This window comes from Thunnus thynnus, chromosome 21, assembly GCF_963924715.1.
Source record: "Thunnus thynnus chromosome 21, fThuThy2.1, whole genome shotgun sequence".
In the NCBI taxonomy this organism is placed as follows: Eukaryota; Metazoa; Chordata; class Actinopteri; order Scombriformes; family Scombridae; genus Thunnus; species Thunnus thynnus.
Window position 1 is genome coordinate 1,658,318 of NC_089537.1, and position 20,057 is coordinate 1,678,374.

General features: G+C 40.3%; 2 protein-coding genes across 2 annotated transcripts in view; both read left to right on the top strand.

Moving 5' to 3' along the window:
• LOC137173432 (tomoregulin-1-like) overlaps positions 1-6,460 on the top strand; it is a 15,840-nt gene extending 9,380 nt beyond the window's left edge. The window contains exons 7-10 of the mRNA XM_067578252.1: positions 1-34; positions 128-248; positions 1,652-1,813; positions 4,091-6,460. The exon at positions 1-34 is cut by the window's left edge and continues 3 nt beyond it. Coding sequence (XP_067434353.1) covers positions 1-34; positions 128-248; positions 1,652-1,813; positions 4,091-4,175 — 402 coding nt within the window. The 3' untranslated portion in view covers positions 4,176-6,460. The remainder of the gene's footprint in view (positions 35-127; positions 249-1,651; positions 1,814-4,090) is intronic.
• A 5,300-nt stretch (positions 6,461-11,760) lies between these two features.
• On the top strand, positions 11,761-20,050 carry cavin4b (caveolae associated protein 4b). The gene is made up of 2 exons (XM_067578251.1): positions 11,761-12,411; positions 17,777-20,050. The coding sequence occupies exons 1-2, from the start codon at positions 12,049-12,051 to the stop codon at positions 18,353-18,355; spliced, it is 942 nt and encodes a 313-aa protein (XP_067434352.1). The 5' UTR covers positions 11,761-12,048; the 3' UTR covers positions 18,356-20,050.
• Positions 20,051-20,057: the final 7 nt, after the last annotated feature.

Here is a 20,057-nt window from a genome sequence, read left to right on the forward strand (position 1 = left end):
GATGACAGCATCAAGATGAAACCAGACATCTACGGTAAGTTTGACCGCAGTTTGACTTTGTGATTCTGTTTCCTCCAATCAGCCAATCAGAAACCAGAGTTTGTTTGTGTTTTTTTTTTTTTTCCAGCTGTGTCCAAACCTGGCGAGGGGGAGGGGTTTGTGGACAGCCCCGCCCCCTGTCCTGAAGACTACTTCCAGTTCTGTGATCACGGCCAGTGTGAGATGAGACACAACCTGCCCACCTGCAGGTAACCTGTCTGTCTGTCTGTCTGTGTGTTCCTGTCCTGTCTCTGTGAGGACAAATTAATCATCAGCACCCACGTCTGCAGTATGTTTGACTCATGTAACTGCCAGTGGTGGAAAATAACTGTAAATTTACTCAAGTTAAAAAAAATACATTTCAGAGGGAAATATTGTACTTTCTACTCCACTACATTTATTTGACAGCTTTAGTTACTTTTCAGATGAAGATTTGACACAATGGATAATATAACAAGCTTTTAAAATACAACACATTGTTAAAGATGAAACCAGTGGTTTCCAACCTTTTTGTCTTTTGACGTCTTACAAAAAGCAGTGTGTAGTTGGGGTCACATTTCACATGTCTATGAGTTGTTAACAGCTCCACCAAATAGTGATTTTTCCCTCTAAACTTCTCACATGCTTTCATTTCAATAAATGTTCAAATGATCCAATATTTCAGCAAAAATCAAAGATTAGAGAAAAAGTCCAAAAACTGAAAACAGATTTGTGTATCAGAACTTTGTTTTTTCTTCTTTCCTCTCCCATTAATCATCTCACCACCCCTCAGATTTATCTGCTGACCCTTTGGAGGGGCCCGACCCCTAGGTTGGGAACCACTGGACTAAACTAGCTAACTGTATATAAAGTAGTGTAAACTAGCTCCACCTCCAGCAGCTACAACAGTAACATGCTGCTCTAACACTGATGCTTCACTATTAATAATCTAATGATGTCATATATAATAATATATCAGTCAGAGGGACCAAACCACTACTTTTACTGCAATACTTTAACTACATCAAGCTCATAATACTTATGTACTTTTACTGCAATACTTTAACTACATCAAGCTCATAATACTTATGTACTTTTACTGCAATACTTTAACTACATCAAGCTCATAATACTTATGTACTTTTACTGCAATACTTTAACTACATCAAGCTCATAATACTGATGTACTTTTACTGCAATACTTTAACTACATCAAGCTCATAATACTTATGTACTTTTACTGCAATACTTTAACTACATCAAGCTCATAATACTTATGTACTTTTACTGCAATACTTTAACTACATCAAGCTCATAATACTTATGTACTTTTACTGCAATACTTTAACTACATCAAGCTCATAATACTTATGTACTTTTACTGCAATACTTTAACTATGACACAATGGATAATATAACAAGCTTTTCAAAAACATTCAGTATGTTTTTTACAAGGTCAGATATGTGATATACAAAAAAACGTCTTTATTGCACATTTCCAGTACAAAGAAATTTGGAGCCTTGGAAACAGCTGCAAACAACATATCAGGGTATAAATTTTAATAAAGAAATAAAAAGTATAAAAACAGTATATTAAAAAACTGCTGTGTGTGTGTGTGTGTGTGTGTGTCAGGTGTGAGGCGGCGTACGGTGGTACTCAGTGCGATCAGCTCCTGGACTTTAACATCCTGTACGTGGTTCCCAGCGGTCAGAAGCTGCACTACGTCCTCATTGCCGCCATCATCGGAGCCGTTCAGATCGCCGTCATCGTAGCTGTGGTCATGTGCTTCACCAGGTAAACACATCACATCACGACTACTCATAGTACAAATACTACTACTGCTACTACTACCACATCTGGCAGCTGTACTATCAGTTAATACTACTGCTATAAGATCACTAAAACTACTATTAATATTAATACTGCACAACAACTACTGCTAACTAGTTTAAGTACTACTCTAGAGGTTCTACTGCAGTCAAAGGTTTGGTTATAAAAAGTCAGAAAGTTTACTTTAAGTATGTATATCATACTATTACTACTACTACTACTGCTGCTGCTGCTCAGTGTCTGTGCTGCAGTAAGCCGTCTCAGCCAGCGGAGGGCGCTCACACTCTGACACACATCCTCTGATCAGTCCTGAAACCAGCTGATGACAGTTCATTAAAGCCATCTGACAGAGGAAATACATGCTTCAACATGTGGAGAAACATTTGTATTATGTATTTATTTAAAAATATAAATACTGTTTATGGAACAGCAGAAACAGAACAACTGTGCAAACATACAGAGAAACAGGAGGCTCGGTGCTGTCAGGTTCAAATATCACAGCTCAACATAAATAACATACACACAGAAATCTCTAGAATAACAATAAGAAAAGAGGCTGAAATATATGAGCCAAAAATTCAAATAAAGCATAAAAACAAAGAAATTAACAACGTATCCAAGTGTTTGATGCTGAGTGTCAAAATAACAGAAAACGTCTCTGAGTTGACTTAAGATCGTCTCAAAATTTCAAATTTCTCACTGGTACAAAAACAGACAGAGAGGTTTTAGAGTTGAAACAATAAGTCAAATAATTGATTTAAGTGAATCAGAATTTGAGAGAAAAAGACAGGATCGAATAGAATTAATAATTTAAGTAATATTTTTCAAGCAAAAATGCCAAATATTCTGTTGTTGTGCTTTTCTAATGTTTAATTGCATTTTAAATTGAGTATCTTTGCATTTAAGACTCTTAACTGAACAAAAAAAAGACATTTGAAGACGTCACTTTGGGCTTTAAATGCTTATGATGAGCATTTATACCATATTAGGTATAAATTTTTTTTCATAGACAAAGTGAATAATCGAGAAAATAATAGGCAGACCAGTCGGTAACGTCAAGGAGAGAGAAGCACAGCAACAACAATAATAGCAGTAATAATATGACTAATAATAATAGTGGTAGCAGTGGACGTCAAGCTGGACTGAAGGGACAGCAGGCAGATGAGAATAATAATTTAATTCATGTATGTTCAGTATGTAGTCATTCACTACACTCTGTACATGTTTATTGCATGATTTGAATATAAACTATGCAGTGATTTGTATATTTGATCAGTAGATGTGTTTGGAATATATTATTATTTATTACGTCTGATTTAAGAGTGTTGAAAGTAAAGCGTTCCTCCAGCATAAACAGTATTATCTAGGGCTGTAGTCAACCAAAGAAAATCTTGGTCGACTAAAATCGTACATAATCTTCAACTAATCGATTAGTCACGCGGGGGGGGGGGGGGGCAGCCACACATTTCTCTGTTCTGTATTTCCCTGTTTTGTGTCTTCAGGCTATGCTAACCCATTGTTGCTAACTTTGGAGCTAACCTCCTTTACTTTTCCAGCATTTGAGGAAACAACAGACGTGACTTTTTAGCATTTATTAACTGACACACTGTAGTCTGTACTGTACATTTACTGCCAGACTGACAACTCCCTACTAACCTTTTCCTCTGCTCCGCTCGCATCCACCGTCACTTCTCTGCCCCTCGCTCTTTCCCGCTCGCTACGCAAACATACTCCTTAACGGAGCCGCGCGACCGGTGGTTTCCCAGGCAACGACACAGAGGTTGACTCACGTACCGGAACAGCGCTGCTCAGAGACTCCCAAACGCTGTCGATTTCCGAATGAATGGATATGGAGAATGGAGAAACACTGATTCAGTAAACGTTCAGTAAACGTTGAGTACAGTTAGACCCAGCAGTCTTCATTATGTTGGGCGAGTTCAAAGTTTTGAAAACAACGGGGGTGTTTTGAATACACCCCCGTTGTTTTCACAGGTAATTTGTTAGTCTGTCCCTCCCGCCGCAGGAAATAATGGATTAATCCTGGAAAGCTGTTGATGTAACACTTTTCTCCTCATAACACGGAGATTATTCGACCAATGAGAATTTAGTCAGATGAGAGCGTATCGATCAGTCGACCAGCAGACTACAGCCCTAGTATTATCAAAGCATGACCTCTAAAATAATTTGGACCAAAGCTGCAGTTGCATGTTCTTGACGTGTAATTCCTGTCGTTTCCTGCAGGAGGTGCAACAAGACGAAGCGAGGCCGGAGACAGAAGCAGCACCTCGGCCACTTCCCGTCAGGAACGTCCTCCAGGATGATGTAGCTGCTCTCCTTCTTTTTTTTTCCTCTCGTTTTTATTAAACACAAGAAGTTTTTCGTACCACACAGACAGACTGCATTTTTGATATCTCGACTTTTTTGGTGCCTCTTTTGTTTTTCCCTTTTTTAAAAAATAATTTTTTGAATTTCTTAAGGGGCCTTATTTTTAAGATTTTCCTCCGTGTTCGATTTCCTTTTCTGTTTGGACAGTTTCGTCTCTTCGCTGTCTGCAGATGACTTTTTGTTTTCCATCAGACAGACGTACAGTTTGTTTTCTGTGTTCGTCATGACGCTGCCGTCCACTCAGACTCTGAAACACTGTGGATCCTCCGACGGGAGACAGAAACACTTATTTATCTGATTGTATCTTCACTCTGGACCGTCCACCTCCAAAACTGGGAAAACAGATTTTCTTTTTGTTTTGAACCCTGTGGGACGCAGACTGATGCTGTTTCTGTGTTTTTGTTTAGATTTGTTTAGACTAGAAATGTCTAGTTTATGGATTATGGAAGCAAAACCAATAATAACATAACAATAATATGTGATCTGAATTTATGTGGTTTGAATTCCCCCTCTTTGAAATTTCTAAAGTTTGTTTAAAGTGGAGCAATTTCAGAACATCTGAATTGGAAAATGTTAGTGTCCAGCTTTCAAAAAAAACTCTTTCTGGTCAGATTGGATGAGTTAAATAAATACAGACACTAAAATTCAAGATGAAATATTAAAACTTATCATACATGAACAAGATCTGATCATCTATTCCTGCAAAAATACAAGAGGAAGAGGATTCCTGGGTAGTCCAGGGAATAACTGGACAGACATTAAACATGTCAGTGCTAAAGTCTCAGTGATATTTAAATTTTAACATGAAGTATTAAGTAGTTTACTTATGAGATTCAAATTATTAATATTTTTGCTTCTATATTTGAGATACACTTTCATCCTGCTGCATAAAACTACAGATTCTTTGCAGCACAGCGTGTTTAAGACCACGTGGACTCTTGAGAGTTTTAGCAACTTTGGAAATTTAAAGTTGCAATAAACGACATTCAGCCTCACTAGATGTCAGCCAACAACTATTTGCTATGTAAAGATCCTGAGCAGAGAATGAAGTCACGCTCCCTCTGTGTGCGTTTTATAATCTGAGCTTCTCTCGTCTTTGTTTTGGTCGCCGGTTTGGCCGCGTGTGCATGTGAATGCATGTGAGCGTGCATGTTAGTGCATGTGAGTCCCTTGCTGTGCTCCCGCAGCCGTTTCCAACATGGCGGCCGCGTCACAAACTTTCACAAATTACAGCTATACAGTTCACTAAGATATGTTTCTGAAAACATTTGAGGCAGAAACAGAATATTGATCCATATCTGATCAGCTCTGCCTAGTTTGATCTGAGTTTCATGAGCCGTCGGTTCAGGAGCCGCTTTCTTTTTTCCCAACTTTATTGAGTAAACAACGCACACGTTTATTTTGGTCTGAGATGCTGGTGCTAATGCGACACCTAGTGAGGCTGAATGTCATATATTGCACCTTTTTTAAAAATGTACCTACATGTCTGTCTGCTGATGTAATATAACGCCTTAATCCTCTAGGGGGCGCTTTGTTCTGGGATTACAGGATTATCAGGGACCACTGAAGCCCTCTTGGGTTTTTTTTTGCAAACTTCAAATGTTCTGTTTTGCTGCGTCTCACAGGGTCAAAAACAATCTTTTATGTAACTTTGATAAACTTTATTTTCCTCCTTTTTTTTGTATTTGTTATGATGACATGCACCTGAAAACCAAAATGCTGTTTTTTCTACTGCTTAAAATAATGATAAGGTACAAGCTGACATGTACAGGTTGTTGTTATAATTATTTTATTGCTTAATTTTCAGATGACGCCATTCCGGAAATGGATTCCAATGTTTTTTTTGTGTGTTTTGACAAGCTGATGATAATTTAAATGACTTTGTTTTTTGGTCGAGTTTCTTTTTTTTTTTTTTTTTTTTATATAATTTGTAACAATGGTACGAAATGTCCGTGTTGGTTGTTTTTTTTGTGGTAGAAGGAGTAGACTCAATAAGCTGGGCCGAGGTTCCCTCAAGCATCGCTGCTCTGACATCAGATTTACTCGACTCTTTGTTCAGAAAAACAAACACTTGTAACTGGAGTGAAGCTGCGGTCTCAGTCATGTGATGCTTGTGGGAAACCAGCCTGATTTTACTGTAGATGTTGCAAACTGCATGAACCAGTGAAGTTGATGTTTAGACTGTGCTGTAGTTGAACTAGAATTAAATTATGATGTTCTTCGAAACCTCTGTGTCGTCGCTTTGATCTGTTCTTTGACAGCGGATTGAGTTTAATGCTGCTTTAAGGAGTTTAAATCATATAACTTGACATTGAAGCAGAATGAAAAGAATATGAGGTTATAAATTGCATGTTGGATAATGAATCTCAATACTTTTTGAGTGTTGGAGTATCGGAAGTTGGATTTGAATTTTTGATCAGACTTATTTTGATCATAATTTTGCTCACTTTAGTTAGTTAAAGTTAAACACTGATGTATTTTAGAAGGGTAAAAAAGATGGTTGAGGAATATAAAATGTTTAAGTATAGTTTTGGTATCTGTACTGAGACTCAAAAATCAAAGAATTTGCTGGATTTTAAGATTGTTTTGAAAACTGCTTCAGTAAAAGCTTTTAAAAGTAAAGGCATCTCTTGTGAGAGCTCTCTGAAGTGAGGACGATGAAAACACAAAATGAATTTGTGAAGCCCTTAGTTATGCTGCTATAGGCCTAGACTGCTGGGGGACTTCCCATGATGCACTGAGCTCCTCTCTCCTCCTCCTCCTCCTCCTCCTCCTCCTCCTCCTCCTCCTCCTCTCCACCTGTATGCATTCATGTAACATGTCACTAACTTTGCTTCTTCCCCAGAGTTTTTTGTGCTTTCTCATCTCGCAGGAAACCCTGGGATGCAGGCTGAGCCTTCGCGGTCCTTCACAGTCCTGTTGGCATCCTTCCCTGGCTGCTGCTGCTTATCCCCTCCTCCTCCTCCTCCTCCCCCTTTCCCTCTTTCTTTCTCTCTCTCAACCCAACCGGTCAAAGCAGATGGCCACCCACCAACAGCCGGGTTCTGCTTAAGGTTTCTACCCGTTAAAGGGGAGTTTTTCCTTACTGTTGTCGCCAAGTGCTGCTCATGGGGGAATTGTTGGGTCTCTGTAAATTAAAGAGTACGGTCTGGACCTGCTCTATGTGAAAAGTGCCTTGAGATGACTTTTGTTGTGATTTGGCGCTATATAAATAAATTGATGTAACTGATGTGAGATTACAGACAGAGTGAGGGAGGATGCAGCTGAGTGTGGTGGCCGCGACAAGGCTGAGCTGGGATCTTTCGCCTTTCTGTGCAGCCCAACACTGACCTGGTCCTCCATCAGAGTGGCCGAACCATGTGACCACCGCCGCCAAAAACTGACTTTATGTTTACACTGCAGCTTTGTAATGCAACTTTTTCTATCTTCAAAAACTGAGCCTTTCCAAAACAGCCTCCACAGCGTGTAAATCCTCAAATGCCGGCTTTTTAAATAAATTTAGCTTTTGAAAAACAATGACGGGTCGGGTCCGCGTGCATTAAGACAAACTGAAGTCGCCTCTAATTTCTCTGTGGTCGTTAATATGGCCGACAATCATTATCCTGTATTTATGTTGATTTTGTCCGACATCGTCACGATTGTAAGATTTTATCATCGCAGTGCAGCAGCTTTAGAATGAATGCTGAATTTCATACTCGCTCCATCATCTGACAACAGAAACAGAAAAATATGTAAATGAGACCAACTATTTGGTGAATTCAGCTGCATTAAAATAGTAAAAGTGATAAATTCAACGCTCGACAGACGACAGAAATTCTAACTTCCTCTGAGATCATTCATTTAAAAAAACGATATAGCCGATTTAACAACACAGCTCTTGTATTCATGTTTTATCAGATGACATTGCAATCATAAAATAGGGATTTGGTCAGATGTTTTACTCCTCCTTATCAGATGTTGGATTTTATTGAATGCCCACTAAAAGAGTGGACAAAATGTTGTCGTTTGATGTTATTCAGGTGTTTACGCGTGGATACAAATTATTTCCACATGAAAAACAGCATTTAAAAATTAGGCCACATACCTGTTAGTGTAGAGCATAGAGCGCATATGCAAATCGACGTAGCGAGGTGTGACGTCACCCGTTGGTTTCATTGGAGTCGGTTTGAAGCCCAGAGTTGCAGCTTCTGGTTGGCGCCATCTTATCTGTTTGGAGTCAGGACCTTCCAGATAAGCAGCGCAGCATGTTGCCTTTCACAACACACGCCCCGCTACCTCGGACCAAAGCTAACGCTAGCTTACTGGGAACACTGATTACTGCACACTAGGGCTAACCTTAGCTATTTTAGCTAACTTGCACTAACAGGGCAGATATCTGTCAATAGTCCGACTCAGTGTGAATCCCAGAGCCGGGGAGAGCAGCAGGTGAGCCAACTGTCAATCACAGCTGTCAATTAACGCCCACACAGTGAGTCATCAAAGCTACTATAAGTCTTCAAATCCTATTAATGGAGCAATAATTTCCAAAATGACCACCAGCACACTTATTGGAGGGTCTGAATTTAGAGGTTGAGACCATAATGACTACTTGAAAACAATGATTGACTCAGTGTTTCTAAAGAGAAGTTGAGGCTTTTTGAATGGGAATCAGTTGGAGCAGCTAGCGGCCGTTGGTGGCGCTTTGAGCCTCAAGATGTGGTAGCTGCTGATACTGAAGCTAAATTTCTGCTTTAGTTCATCCATTGCTGACTGTCAGCACATCAAGCTACTGCAACACTCTGATTCTCGTACAAATTTACCTGCCACTCATGACATCGACGCAGATGATTGGCCCAGTCAGAAAAAGATAAAGAGAAATGATTTAATAAATGAAATTTGAAAACAACCACATCCAAAGACGATCTAAGTTGGAAGCTTTGCACAACAAAAAGGCCACAACTTAACCCAAAGCCACTATTTTATCAGAACCATATTCATACTGAAAGAGAAGCACGTTTTGGGTTGACTGACAGGTGTTTCAGCCTATCGCAGTCTCAGGAACTGACAGTGTTTTTACTTGAATCACAACCCTCCAGTCACATGAAACTGTGTCCCCTCTGATTCATCAAACAGCAGGAATATCAAACAAGCCAACCTGAAGACTCCACCCACGTAGAGTGAAGGAGTGAAAACCAAGCGCTCCTGTCGGCTGTGGAAGCATCCATGTCAAATATAGAAGTGACGGCAGGATAATTATAGGCAGCAGCTGGTGGAGGGTTTTTAGATGGCGGGGAGTCCCCTTCTCCACTCACTTCATTTTCTTCACATCCTAACACCTTTCTTCCTCCTCTTCTTCCTCCTCCTCTGTCTTCTGCATGTTTTGAATTGCAATCGACTCCCTTCTAGGTTTTTAGAAGTTAATAGGTATTCAGACAGTTGATTAAACTTCAAAACTTTGTGTGTTTACTTCACAAATGTTAACAGTTACATCTGAACAATAATAAAGTCCATTGGTTCAGATTACTTTGAATTAGTAACTTCACACAGCAGATGCAATAAAGATGCAACTATAGGATAACATGCTGACTGAGGAGAATCAGTGAATTACCTTACAGCAGAAATGCTTCACTATTGACTTTGAACTCCGCAAAGATCAATTGATCAACAGGTTGGTGACTCCTGGTTGACACTAAGGCGATTATTTTCATTATTGATTAATCTGCTAGTTATTTTTTTCTATTTTGATCTATGAAATGTCAAAAAAAGTGAGAAAGTACTAATCACAGCTTCGCAGAGCCCAAGGTGATTGGTCTTGTTAAAACAAAAGGTCAAATCCTAAAAGGTGCTCATATTACTGTTATATATGATACAGACAAGCAGCAAATCCTGTAATCTGAGAAGCTGGAACCTGAGAATGTGAAGCATTTTTCAGTATTTTTGCTTGATAAATGACAAAATAACTGACAAATCAATTCAGCTCTAGTTTGGACTGATCAACATGGAGCAAATCCAGCATTCAAGTACACTAACTATATTTGGTGAACATTCATTGAAATGAAAGCATGTGAGAAGTTTAGAGGGAAAAATCACTATTTGGTGGAGCTGTTAACAACTCATAGACATGTGAAATGTGACCCCGACTACACACTGCTTTTTGTAAGACGTCAAAAGCCAAAAAGGTTGGAAACCACTGGTTTCATCTTTAACAATGTGTTGTATTTTAAAGGTATAAATGTATTCCTGAAGAGCAGCGTTTGTGTTTTTTGTGATCTTGGTGTTGCTGAGAATGAATTTCATTTTGTGTTTTGTTGCCTTATGTACGACGACTCGAGGAATTATCGGCTTGAAAAAAATTCAGCTCAGGAATCCTGATTTGTTTTGGTTGTCAGAAGGTGATAACTATGTTGAGTTGGCTCTTTAAGGAGGAGATTTATAGAAAATGTGACAACTAAGTCAGAGAACACTGTATCCACCATAATAAAACATTTCTGTCATGTAAATTGAATGTTTTGAAATGTTCCCTTTTTTTAATTGGTGTATCTGTATATTATGATTTGTCATGTGGCCATCCTGGTTATTGTTGCCATTTAGTGTCTTGTACCTCTAATAAACAAATCAACGTTGTTCTACTAAAATTCACTCCATGTTCCATCTAACTACCTTTATGGTCTAAAAATCTAATTTCACTTTTTCTGATGCGCCTGTGAGAAAGTTTTGAGATTTAGCACACCACGGAAACAATATTAAGACCTAAAATGTGTGTTTGCTTTGACTGACAGTTGTCTCATCCCATCGCAGTGAGCTACTTGTCATCTCACCTCAGCTCCTTCTAGGATCCAACCCCCCCACCCCAGATTTGGACTATCTGGCTCCAGTAACTAACAAAGATGGCAGCGATGGCGAGAGTTAGCATTAGGAATGCTTTTAGAAAACCTAGCTGTTCGTTTGGAGGCCTGTCGATGCCAAAAAAGACTCAACCTACAGGGAGGGATTAAGACTGAACAAGTGAAAAGGTGACGGTTGATAGATGGATGATGGAGGAATAGATGTGAGGGAGTTTCCATTCCCTTTAATACACTCATGTCCCAAAGAGGTGCAGGGAGTCACTTTACCCTCACTGTATTTTTAGCAGCAGAGAACACAGAGCAAGGCCGGGATCCATGTCACTCTTTATCTCTCATTAACACTCACATTCCAGTAATATCCTTTTCCATTTTTAAACTTTCTGATTGGTGGGAACTTGCTGAAGTCTGTGGGTAATCGAACATGACTTCTTAGATAAACTGACTTCCATTCAAGTTTTACTTTAACAGTCTCTTTACTCACTTTAAAATGCAGAGCTTCATTGTTAAATCATTGATTAAACATTGTTAAAACTCACTAACACCTCTTCCTCTCAACTCTCCCTCTGTGTTTTACCTTCTCACTCTTTTTAGCCTCACTATTCCCCCCTCCATCCATCCCTCACTCCTCTTAACTCCTGTCATCCCTCCCTCCCTCCCTCTCTGCCCCAGCAGGGTGGAGTCTATCAGTTGATCTGACCAGTTTCAGGGTCAACCTCCAGTTGTAGAGGAGTGATCCGGTCCTCCTGACCTCCTCTTGGCTCTCCTTCTCCTTCCAGAGGAGGCTTTGTTGTGTTCACCGATGCCGCAACCCTCATCTTTCTCTTTTTTGTGCCACTGATTTTTATTTTTTCTCCAAATTTCCAAGATTTCTTTCTACCAAAGATCTTGTCGGAGCTTGCCTCTCCTCTTTGTCCCTTCTTTTCACATTTGGATCACTGGGTTCTAACAGTCGATCAATCAGGCAACTAGCAAGTCAACCGACAATCAAGTATGGCAGACAAACCAGGCTTGCCGACGGGTGGTGGAGATGACGCTGGAAGCATCATGGCATTGCTGGAGCGCGTGGCGGGCCTCATGGATAGTGTCCAGACCACACAGCAGCGCATGGAGGAGCGTCAGCTGGAGCTGGAGAACACAGTGAAGACCATCCAGTCCGACGTCGTCAAGCTGACCAGTGACCACGCCACCACCAGTTCTACCGTTGACCGGCTGCTGGAGAAGACGCGCAAGGTCAGCCGCCACATCAAGGACGTCAGGGTGCGAGTGGAGAACCAGAACATCCGGGTGAAGAAGGTGGAGGCCACCCAGGTCGACCTCTTGGCCAAGAACAAGTTCAGGGTGGTCATTTATCAGGTAAGACTCAGATGTTTGGTTACAAAGATACATTGTGCCACTGTTGAGTACTTTTTGGTGTCTTTCATTGAACCTTTGGGGTTCTGATCAACTGCCTCTTGGAAACTGAGTGCTTAAGTGATTCTTCTTGTATCAGGACTGTAGACTGTTTATTCTTTTCTAGAAAGGTTGAAGAGAATCAGATTAAATGTACCTCTAATGTGTTTAGGATTTTGGGTCAGGATTTAAAGATGGTAAGCTGGTATGCTGCCTCGACAAAACAGAGGTATGCAAGGGTTGAAATTTTGAACCAGGTCTGAAACACTGAGACTCCGTGGAAAACCTACCTGAACCCAACATGCTTAAATTACTCCTACAAAAAAAAAGACTCGATACAAAGGGGGCCCGAGGACAGTCCTATCTGATCTAAAAAGAATCAAACGGTTAACCCGAACTGACCCTTCCCTACCTGATCCAATTGGACCAAATACAATTTTGATTCTGCCCAGCTCTGGCCATGGTTGGTTCTTGATCACTGGGAACAGAATCGAATCGTGAAGGCGTTTAACATTCACTCTCAGTGCATTTTGATTCTATTTCTCACCGTTTCTATGATGGAAGAACTGAGGAGACTGAAAAGGTCAAGAGGCCAGTTGTCTGACAGAGGATGAGTGTGATAAAAGATTTCTGTCTACAAAATAGTTAAGGTAGAAAATTTCCAAAAGAAGCAAACTTGTTTTGATGTTTCAGCACCCAGATTTAGACCACTAAGAATGACACCACCGATACCGAAAGCCAAACAAAATCTACAATACATTCATGATATTCACTTGTGAGTTATGAGAAGACACTTGTGAACACTGAACAACGTTCTCAAGGTTCTGTTGATTCACATCTCTGAGTTCTGAGTTTGTTGAGATGAACAAATTGCATTAGCTGCATGTATGTCTCAGTTCGTTCTAGAGGTTGAAATAGCAACAAGCACACGCACACCAGGCTTCGTTTTACTTCTTTGGCCTTCACTGTTAGCAGCTGCCAGCGCGATGGTGACCTGGTTATTTTAGCCCTGGATAAACGTCAGTATGCTGAAAGGTTACACCACAGATCTGGAACACATAGAGTTTTTTTCACACAGAAATAACAATTTGTGAATGATTATTTGGCTGCCATACTGTAGAAAACTAATCCACTAATCCTGACAAGGTGCAGCTGGAGAATGAGTGATGGTTTCATTAGGGAAAGTTGAGTGCAGCTACAGCTTTTCATTCCCTTTTTTCCCTCTTTGATGTCCCTACCTTGGAGCAGTTATAAGATTTTTACCTTTCATTCCTGAGCTGGGTTAGGAACTGGTTCTTACATACCGGATATCTTCAACAAAGCAAAGCAAAAAGTGGTCAAAGATGCCAATGAACTTTGTTGGTATTTACATGCCAAAATGATGCAATATTGATGCTTTCTTGTTTTTGCCTGTTTGTGAATTTTCTAAAAATGCTCATTTGTGCTCCATCACAAAAGGAGAAATAAACAAAATGAGACGAAATAAGTTTTAGTAATAGCAAAGGTAAAGGAAAAATGTAATGTCAGAGTTGTCACAAATTTAGTCTTTATCCAACAAAACTGCTGAGACTGCAAACAACCAACAACTATTTTTGAATCTGAAGATGCACGCTGACTGCATGCATCTCACCGTGATATCATTAGAGTGCTAACATGCTAAATATCAGGACGTTCAATCTGCAAGAGTTGTCTGGTGAATGCACAAAAAAGATGAGGTGCTTGTCCTAGACGGTGGCTGCACATTTAGCTCTAATGATTTTATCTGACATTTTGACCACACTTGGTCTTTCTAAGGGCGAGTTCTTGGTTGAAACGGCTGTACAATGAAATCATTTCAGCTTAGTGTGCAGTCAGCTACTGTAATCTGGACTCTGTAAGGTACAGTGTCAGGTTGCAGGACATGTTAATTGAACCTCAGAAAGACCATGTGATTGGCTGGCTGCAGCTGCTGGATGTCAGGCTGCATTGTGCACATGAAGTGTCATGTTCACGTCTCGTGGGATGGAAGGTAGAGACGGCTTATGTTTTGCGAGCGTTCACAACATCAAACAACTCAAGACAGTTTTATGATGGTTGTATCCTATGCAGACATTTCTCTACATGATCTGCACATGGCAACTAGAATGTGGTTATGTTAGGGAAGGATTGTGTTTAGAGAAAATTTCTGGTCTGTGACTGGTGCAGAACTCTGGTCTCCTGCATTAATATCTGATGCACTAAATGACAAAGACCTCCACACCCTTACTCTCAATCCCTAAAGGACACATTTGGTCACACTACAAACCATTAATGATCTGAATATGAATCGCATCACAGTCACTTGAATGAAATGTTATTAATGATTGATGCACTCACCAAATTCATAGTATTATTACACTTTTGTAGTTTTTCAGAAATGGAAACCAAAAGAAGACACCTTTCGGAAATAGTCACTGAAGGTTTTCCCTCTCGTTTCTCTGTGGTGCTTTGAAAGAGTCTATATATCACTCCTAGTTGTGGCCTTACAAAAAATAGAAACCGACCATGAAATAATAACTTTTTAAAGATGTTATGTGTTTTTAAAAAGCCTCTGAACTTCTTTTCATCACAAAAAATGAATATTCAGTTAGCAGAGCTGCTGTGTGGTTTCTGTACTGTAAGTGACTGTGCCAGCTGAGCGCTGACCGACCAGGTTATTCTGAGTCTGAACCTCCACCATCTCCTAATATAGTTGTCTGCTCTCTCTCTCTCCCTTCCTCTCTCTCTGGATTAGCTAACAACAACCTCCTGGACGAACGTTATAAATCATTTCGTTAGCTGCTAACAGGCTGCGCTCGCTGTTTGATTTGTTCTGACACCGGGTTTTAGTTAGACTGGTGAAGGGAAATCCTCTCAGTTGAAGCTGAAGGGGTTCAGCACATAACTGTGATGTCATGGGGTCAAATGGGCTCATAACCTTTGACCCACCCACTTTGGACCACTCCTCCCTGCCCATACTTTAAAAGAGCAGAGATCCCTGCGAGCTGAGACCTTAACCTCTTGTGTTCTGTTACTTTCCTTCTTAACGTTGGATTAATTGGTGAGCTGCTGCTCTCTGACTGGCAATATTTAAATAAGTGACACCTTTTGTGACAACTTTGTAGTTTCATGCACTGAAATCAACCGAAAAACTCAAGTGACTGATAAACTTTTTAACTTTTTAATAGGACTGGGTATTAGACCTGTAATGTATGCGAGCACTGACTACTGAAACATGTCAAACACCGAATGTCGGCATCGCTGTTAGTCAGATGAAAAGATATCAATATTATCTGTGTGTTAGGTGCAGAGCTGGAGGTTCACAAAGACAGACTTTGACTAAGCTTTAAATTGAACTGCTCAGTTTCCTTCGCTGAGGCAGAAAATGACTGCCATCTCAAAGAACTCAACAGTTGCAAGAACATTTAATTGGGACAATTCAGCCACAAGTGTAACAATAGAAAAAACTTCCAGTAGCATACAATCTCAGCGCAGTGCAGACCTGCAGCAGAGCAGGGATGCTTCTTAATGTGGCAGGACTCAGTACTTCTGCCAACTTGTCAGTCACACTCGGAACAAAAATGACAATTTCCTATATATGCAATGGATTACTGCAGTCTCTAAAAACTTTTTCCCTTCTTTTTACTGACCCACAAAATGCAAGAAAACCACAAATTAAGAGCCATGTTTTTCTCTTTTTTGTCCTCTAAAGAGAAAAACATGGCTCTGGTCAGAAGGTGTCAGTGATTGTTACCATGAAAACATGGCTGTTGCGTCGAATGGCTAACATTTGAAATAAGCCATATTTGTGAGACTGTCTAACTTGCATTGCCAAAAGCTACAGACAAGTATAAAATATCTAGGACTTGGTTAGCTTAGATTAGCATAAAGACTGGAAACGGGGAAACAGCTAGCCTGGCTCTGTCCAAAGTTCAAAAATACACCTATCAACACCTGAAAAGCTCAATAAATAATACGGTTTTAGTTTTGGTCTCCATACATACACTATGGTACCACACCTGACGCTCACATGCTGCAACTGTTCCTTGAGGCATAACAGCTGATGGATGCAGTAACGCCCTCTGAAGTCACAAACATCTTTTTACATTCCTGTTTGTTTACGGATTAATCAAACAAGATACAAACGTGTTAATTAATGATCTTTAGAGGTGCTAGTAGGTGTACTTTTGAACTTTACTTCCCTTTAAGCTTGTTTGCAGACTGCAGACTGTAATGCAATCTGTTAAAGCTTTGGAAATGTCAGCCTCTCTATCAGGTGTCATTTGGTGCCCATGATGCGTGTAATCAAAGATCCTGATGCTCCCATTTGCATGCTACAAACTAGTTAGCTAACTAGCGTTAATAAAGGTTCATTTTGCTTCATGGATTCCTTCATTTAGGACAGATACAAAAACCTAAAATTCACAGGATAGAAAATGAATGGTCAGTTTTCTTACATTTTCTTACTTTCCAGCTCAGGTTTGGTCCAAACTGGTGCCTGGGAGTTCTTGAGGAGGTTGTAGGAGGTCCCCAGTAAATTTATGGCTTTGCAAAGTCAGCTTTGTACATCTGTCCAGCTCACATTTCACTACAGACCAAAATGTAAAAGACTGTCTCTCTAAACTGCTGAACATCATTAACAACAATTTAATCAGGGTTTTAATAATCCTTTTTTTCTTCTTAAATATACAGAAATAGATTCTGATTGATAGTTTAGGACCACAAATAGCAAATATACCAGACTCTGTGACATATGATGTTGCTTTTCTTTTATAGGCTTTCACTAGTTTTGTTTACTTCTTGTAGAATTCTGGCTGCTGTTCACCAGTATTCACCATGAATGAGTCTCATTGTGGATCAGGGTCAACCTTCCCTGAGCGAATTACGTCTACAGGGATCTGGTTCAGTTTGCAGCTTCGGCCTCAGCATTTCTGCCCCATTTAATGTTGGGTGTAAACCGATATTACAGTTCCAGACTGAGGCATGCCGTGACGTACCCCGAAGCTGAAAGTGATCCAGCTTTGCTCCGTACGCTGCTGCTCGCTGATATGTTTAGCTTCCTGCAGCCGAGCCCTGAGCTGCAGAAACAGGTGCTGCAGTTTATTTATAGAGGCAGGATCAAGGCCTGCACGCTAAAGTCTGCATGACACACTTTAACCAGAACAGAAATAAACCTTACATCAACCATTCAAAGTTTGTCCATCTGAATGAGAAGAAAAACAAATACAATTTTTTATATCTAAAGCATTGTGTTATTTTAAAGTTTGTCACAATCATTTAATCATGATGTTCCTCCTGGATTCTCATTCTGTTCTGTGTTCTACTCCATCAGGGTGACCAGGAGGTGAAGGCCGTCGCGCCAGGCAATGAGCCAGCAGAACACAGCGGGGGCGGCGGCGCCGGCGCCAGAGCCGAGGTGGAACCGGACAAGTTCGAGCTCCCTCCAGAGTCGGACGAGGAGTACATGGTGGTGGAGGAGGCCGACTCCTCAGCAGCCAGCCGCATGAAGAAGACGGGCCTGACGCGCATCGAGAGCTTCAAAGCCACTTTCTCCAAGCAGAACATGAGCAAGACCCGTGAGAGCCTGGGCACTAAGGTCAACAAGTTTGGTGAGCGCATTGTGACGGCCGAGAGGCGCGAGAAGATCCGCCAGTCTGGCGAGAGGCTGAAGCACTCAGGCGAGAGGCTGAAGGAGACCATCACCAAGAGCGTCCCGGCCAAGCTCAACCTGAAGAAGGAGAGGACTGTGGCAGAGGGCCAGGAAGGAGCTGAGGGCGCCACGGAGGGAGCCGTGCCCGTCCCGCCTCCCAAGGGCCGCAAGGGCACCCCAGACGCCGCCAAGGCGGCTGCTGACGAAGGCAAGGCAGAGGAGTCAGAGGTGCCAATGTACGACATGAAGCAGCTATCGTAAAGCTTTAGACAGTGATGATCTGTGCCGTTTTCTATGGACTACTGAGACCACACAGAGCAAGTGAAGAAGAAGTTTTAGGGTCGCTGCCACCCAGCGGAGCTGCAAAAGTGCAAATGATGAAGGTTAACATTTGTTTGAACGTTGTTGAAGGAAGTGAGCAGAGAACAGGCCGGTTACAGATCCAATCTGACTGAACATCAAGATGACAACCAAAGATTCCTCAAATCATTGAGGCTATTTCATATGCAGTGTCTTCCTGGACATTTATTATCAAATCAGCAAAATATATGAAGTCTTTTTTTTTGTTTCGTGTTCAATAAACACTGACTTTGGAAAATAAATGAACAGTGTTCAGAACTTCTCCACAAAACTTTTCACATTATCACACCGCTGCTTGTTTTTGCATGTTGATGAGATAGACATGTTGGGTGATAAAGCTATAATGGGGTCATGGTACGTTTGGTTCTGTAATACGGAGTTTTGCACTTGTGACATGATTAAGGTTAAAAGGTTAAAAAGTGGAGATCAACTTAAATAAACTTGACTCAACAGAGAGAATAGAGACAAATTTGTGTTTGGAGACAACTATGAGGGCAGAAGGTTGTTTGTACTCGTTAAAGGACTTAATGGATCCAAAAAGTTTGGAATCATATCAGAGATATTGACACACAGACCAGAGACTCGAAGCAACAGGACAGGAAACTACCTGGACCTAAATAGACTGAATATACAGTAAGTTGGACCCGTGAAGACGTCTTGTTTGCTTTAGTAGAAGCAGCGAAAGAGATTAAACCTGAAAACCTGTGTTTAATAGAATAAGTGAGTAAATTACTGAGACATTAGTGAGCTGAGCTTTTTTAGATAAGTGGCTGTAAATAAAACCAAACAAGTATTTTAGAAATTCTTTACAACACTTACATATAATGATTTTAATTGATCAATAAATATCTAAATAATTTAAAATATGTATTGTATAAAGTTGTCAGTGTCACACATGGGGAGTGCGAGGATTTTCAGAACATTTTGACTCGTTATACGAGGAAAAGCTCAGGTGTTACTAATAGCATTAACGATGACCTCAGCAAGCCCAAAAAAAAAAAAAAAAAATTCAATAAATACATTTTAGGGAAACTTCAGGGTCTGTAAAAAAAATTGAGTCATTTTACTTAAAGTGAAGTTTCTGAAATTAGTTCAGAAAAATAAATTGTCACAAATAACTTGATTTAGCAGTGATGGCGGCGTTGTGTATTTTTCTATATGGAAACCTTGACAACCAAAACCATATTTTTACAGTATTTGTTTGTGTTTGAGCTTTTGTTAGTGTGTGACTGCATGGCTGTAGTTTGTCAGTGATATTTCCTTAAAGCAGATTTATGTTTGTCATGTTAAAAGAATAAACGTTTACTTGATTTATTCTATAGCTGGAGCAAAGCTGCTGACTTCTTCATTAATTACGGACTAATTCGGTGTTTCAGATTTTATTTTATTCTATTTTTCACCATCATGACAGTATTCATCTTGTAAAAAATATATGCATCTTATAGAAGTTAGTAGTAGTGATTTTCAACACTGATAATGTGTCACAAAGTTTTAATTGACTTTGGTTTTCTTCTCTGCTGAATCTCTGTTGATAATTCTGTGAATTCTCACTGATGCTGTTCTTCTAAGTTAACTTCAATAAAGAAACAAACAACAGACTGAC

Excerpts from the sequence above, each read along its gene's own strand:
- cavin4b (XM_067578251.1), top strand. The coding sequence starts at position 12,049 with ATGGCAGACAAACCAGGCTTGCCGACGGGTGGTGGAGATGACGCTGGA. Across the intron at positions 12,412-17,776 it reads TCAGGGTGGTCATTTATCAG|GGTGACCAGGAGGTGAAGGC; the intron begins GTAAGACTCAGA and ends CTACTCCATCAG.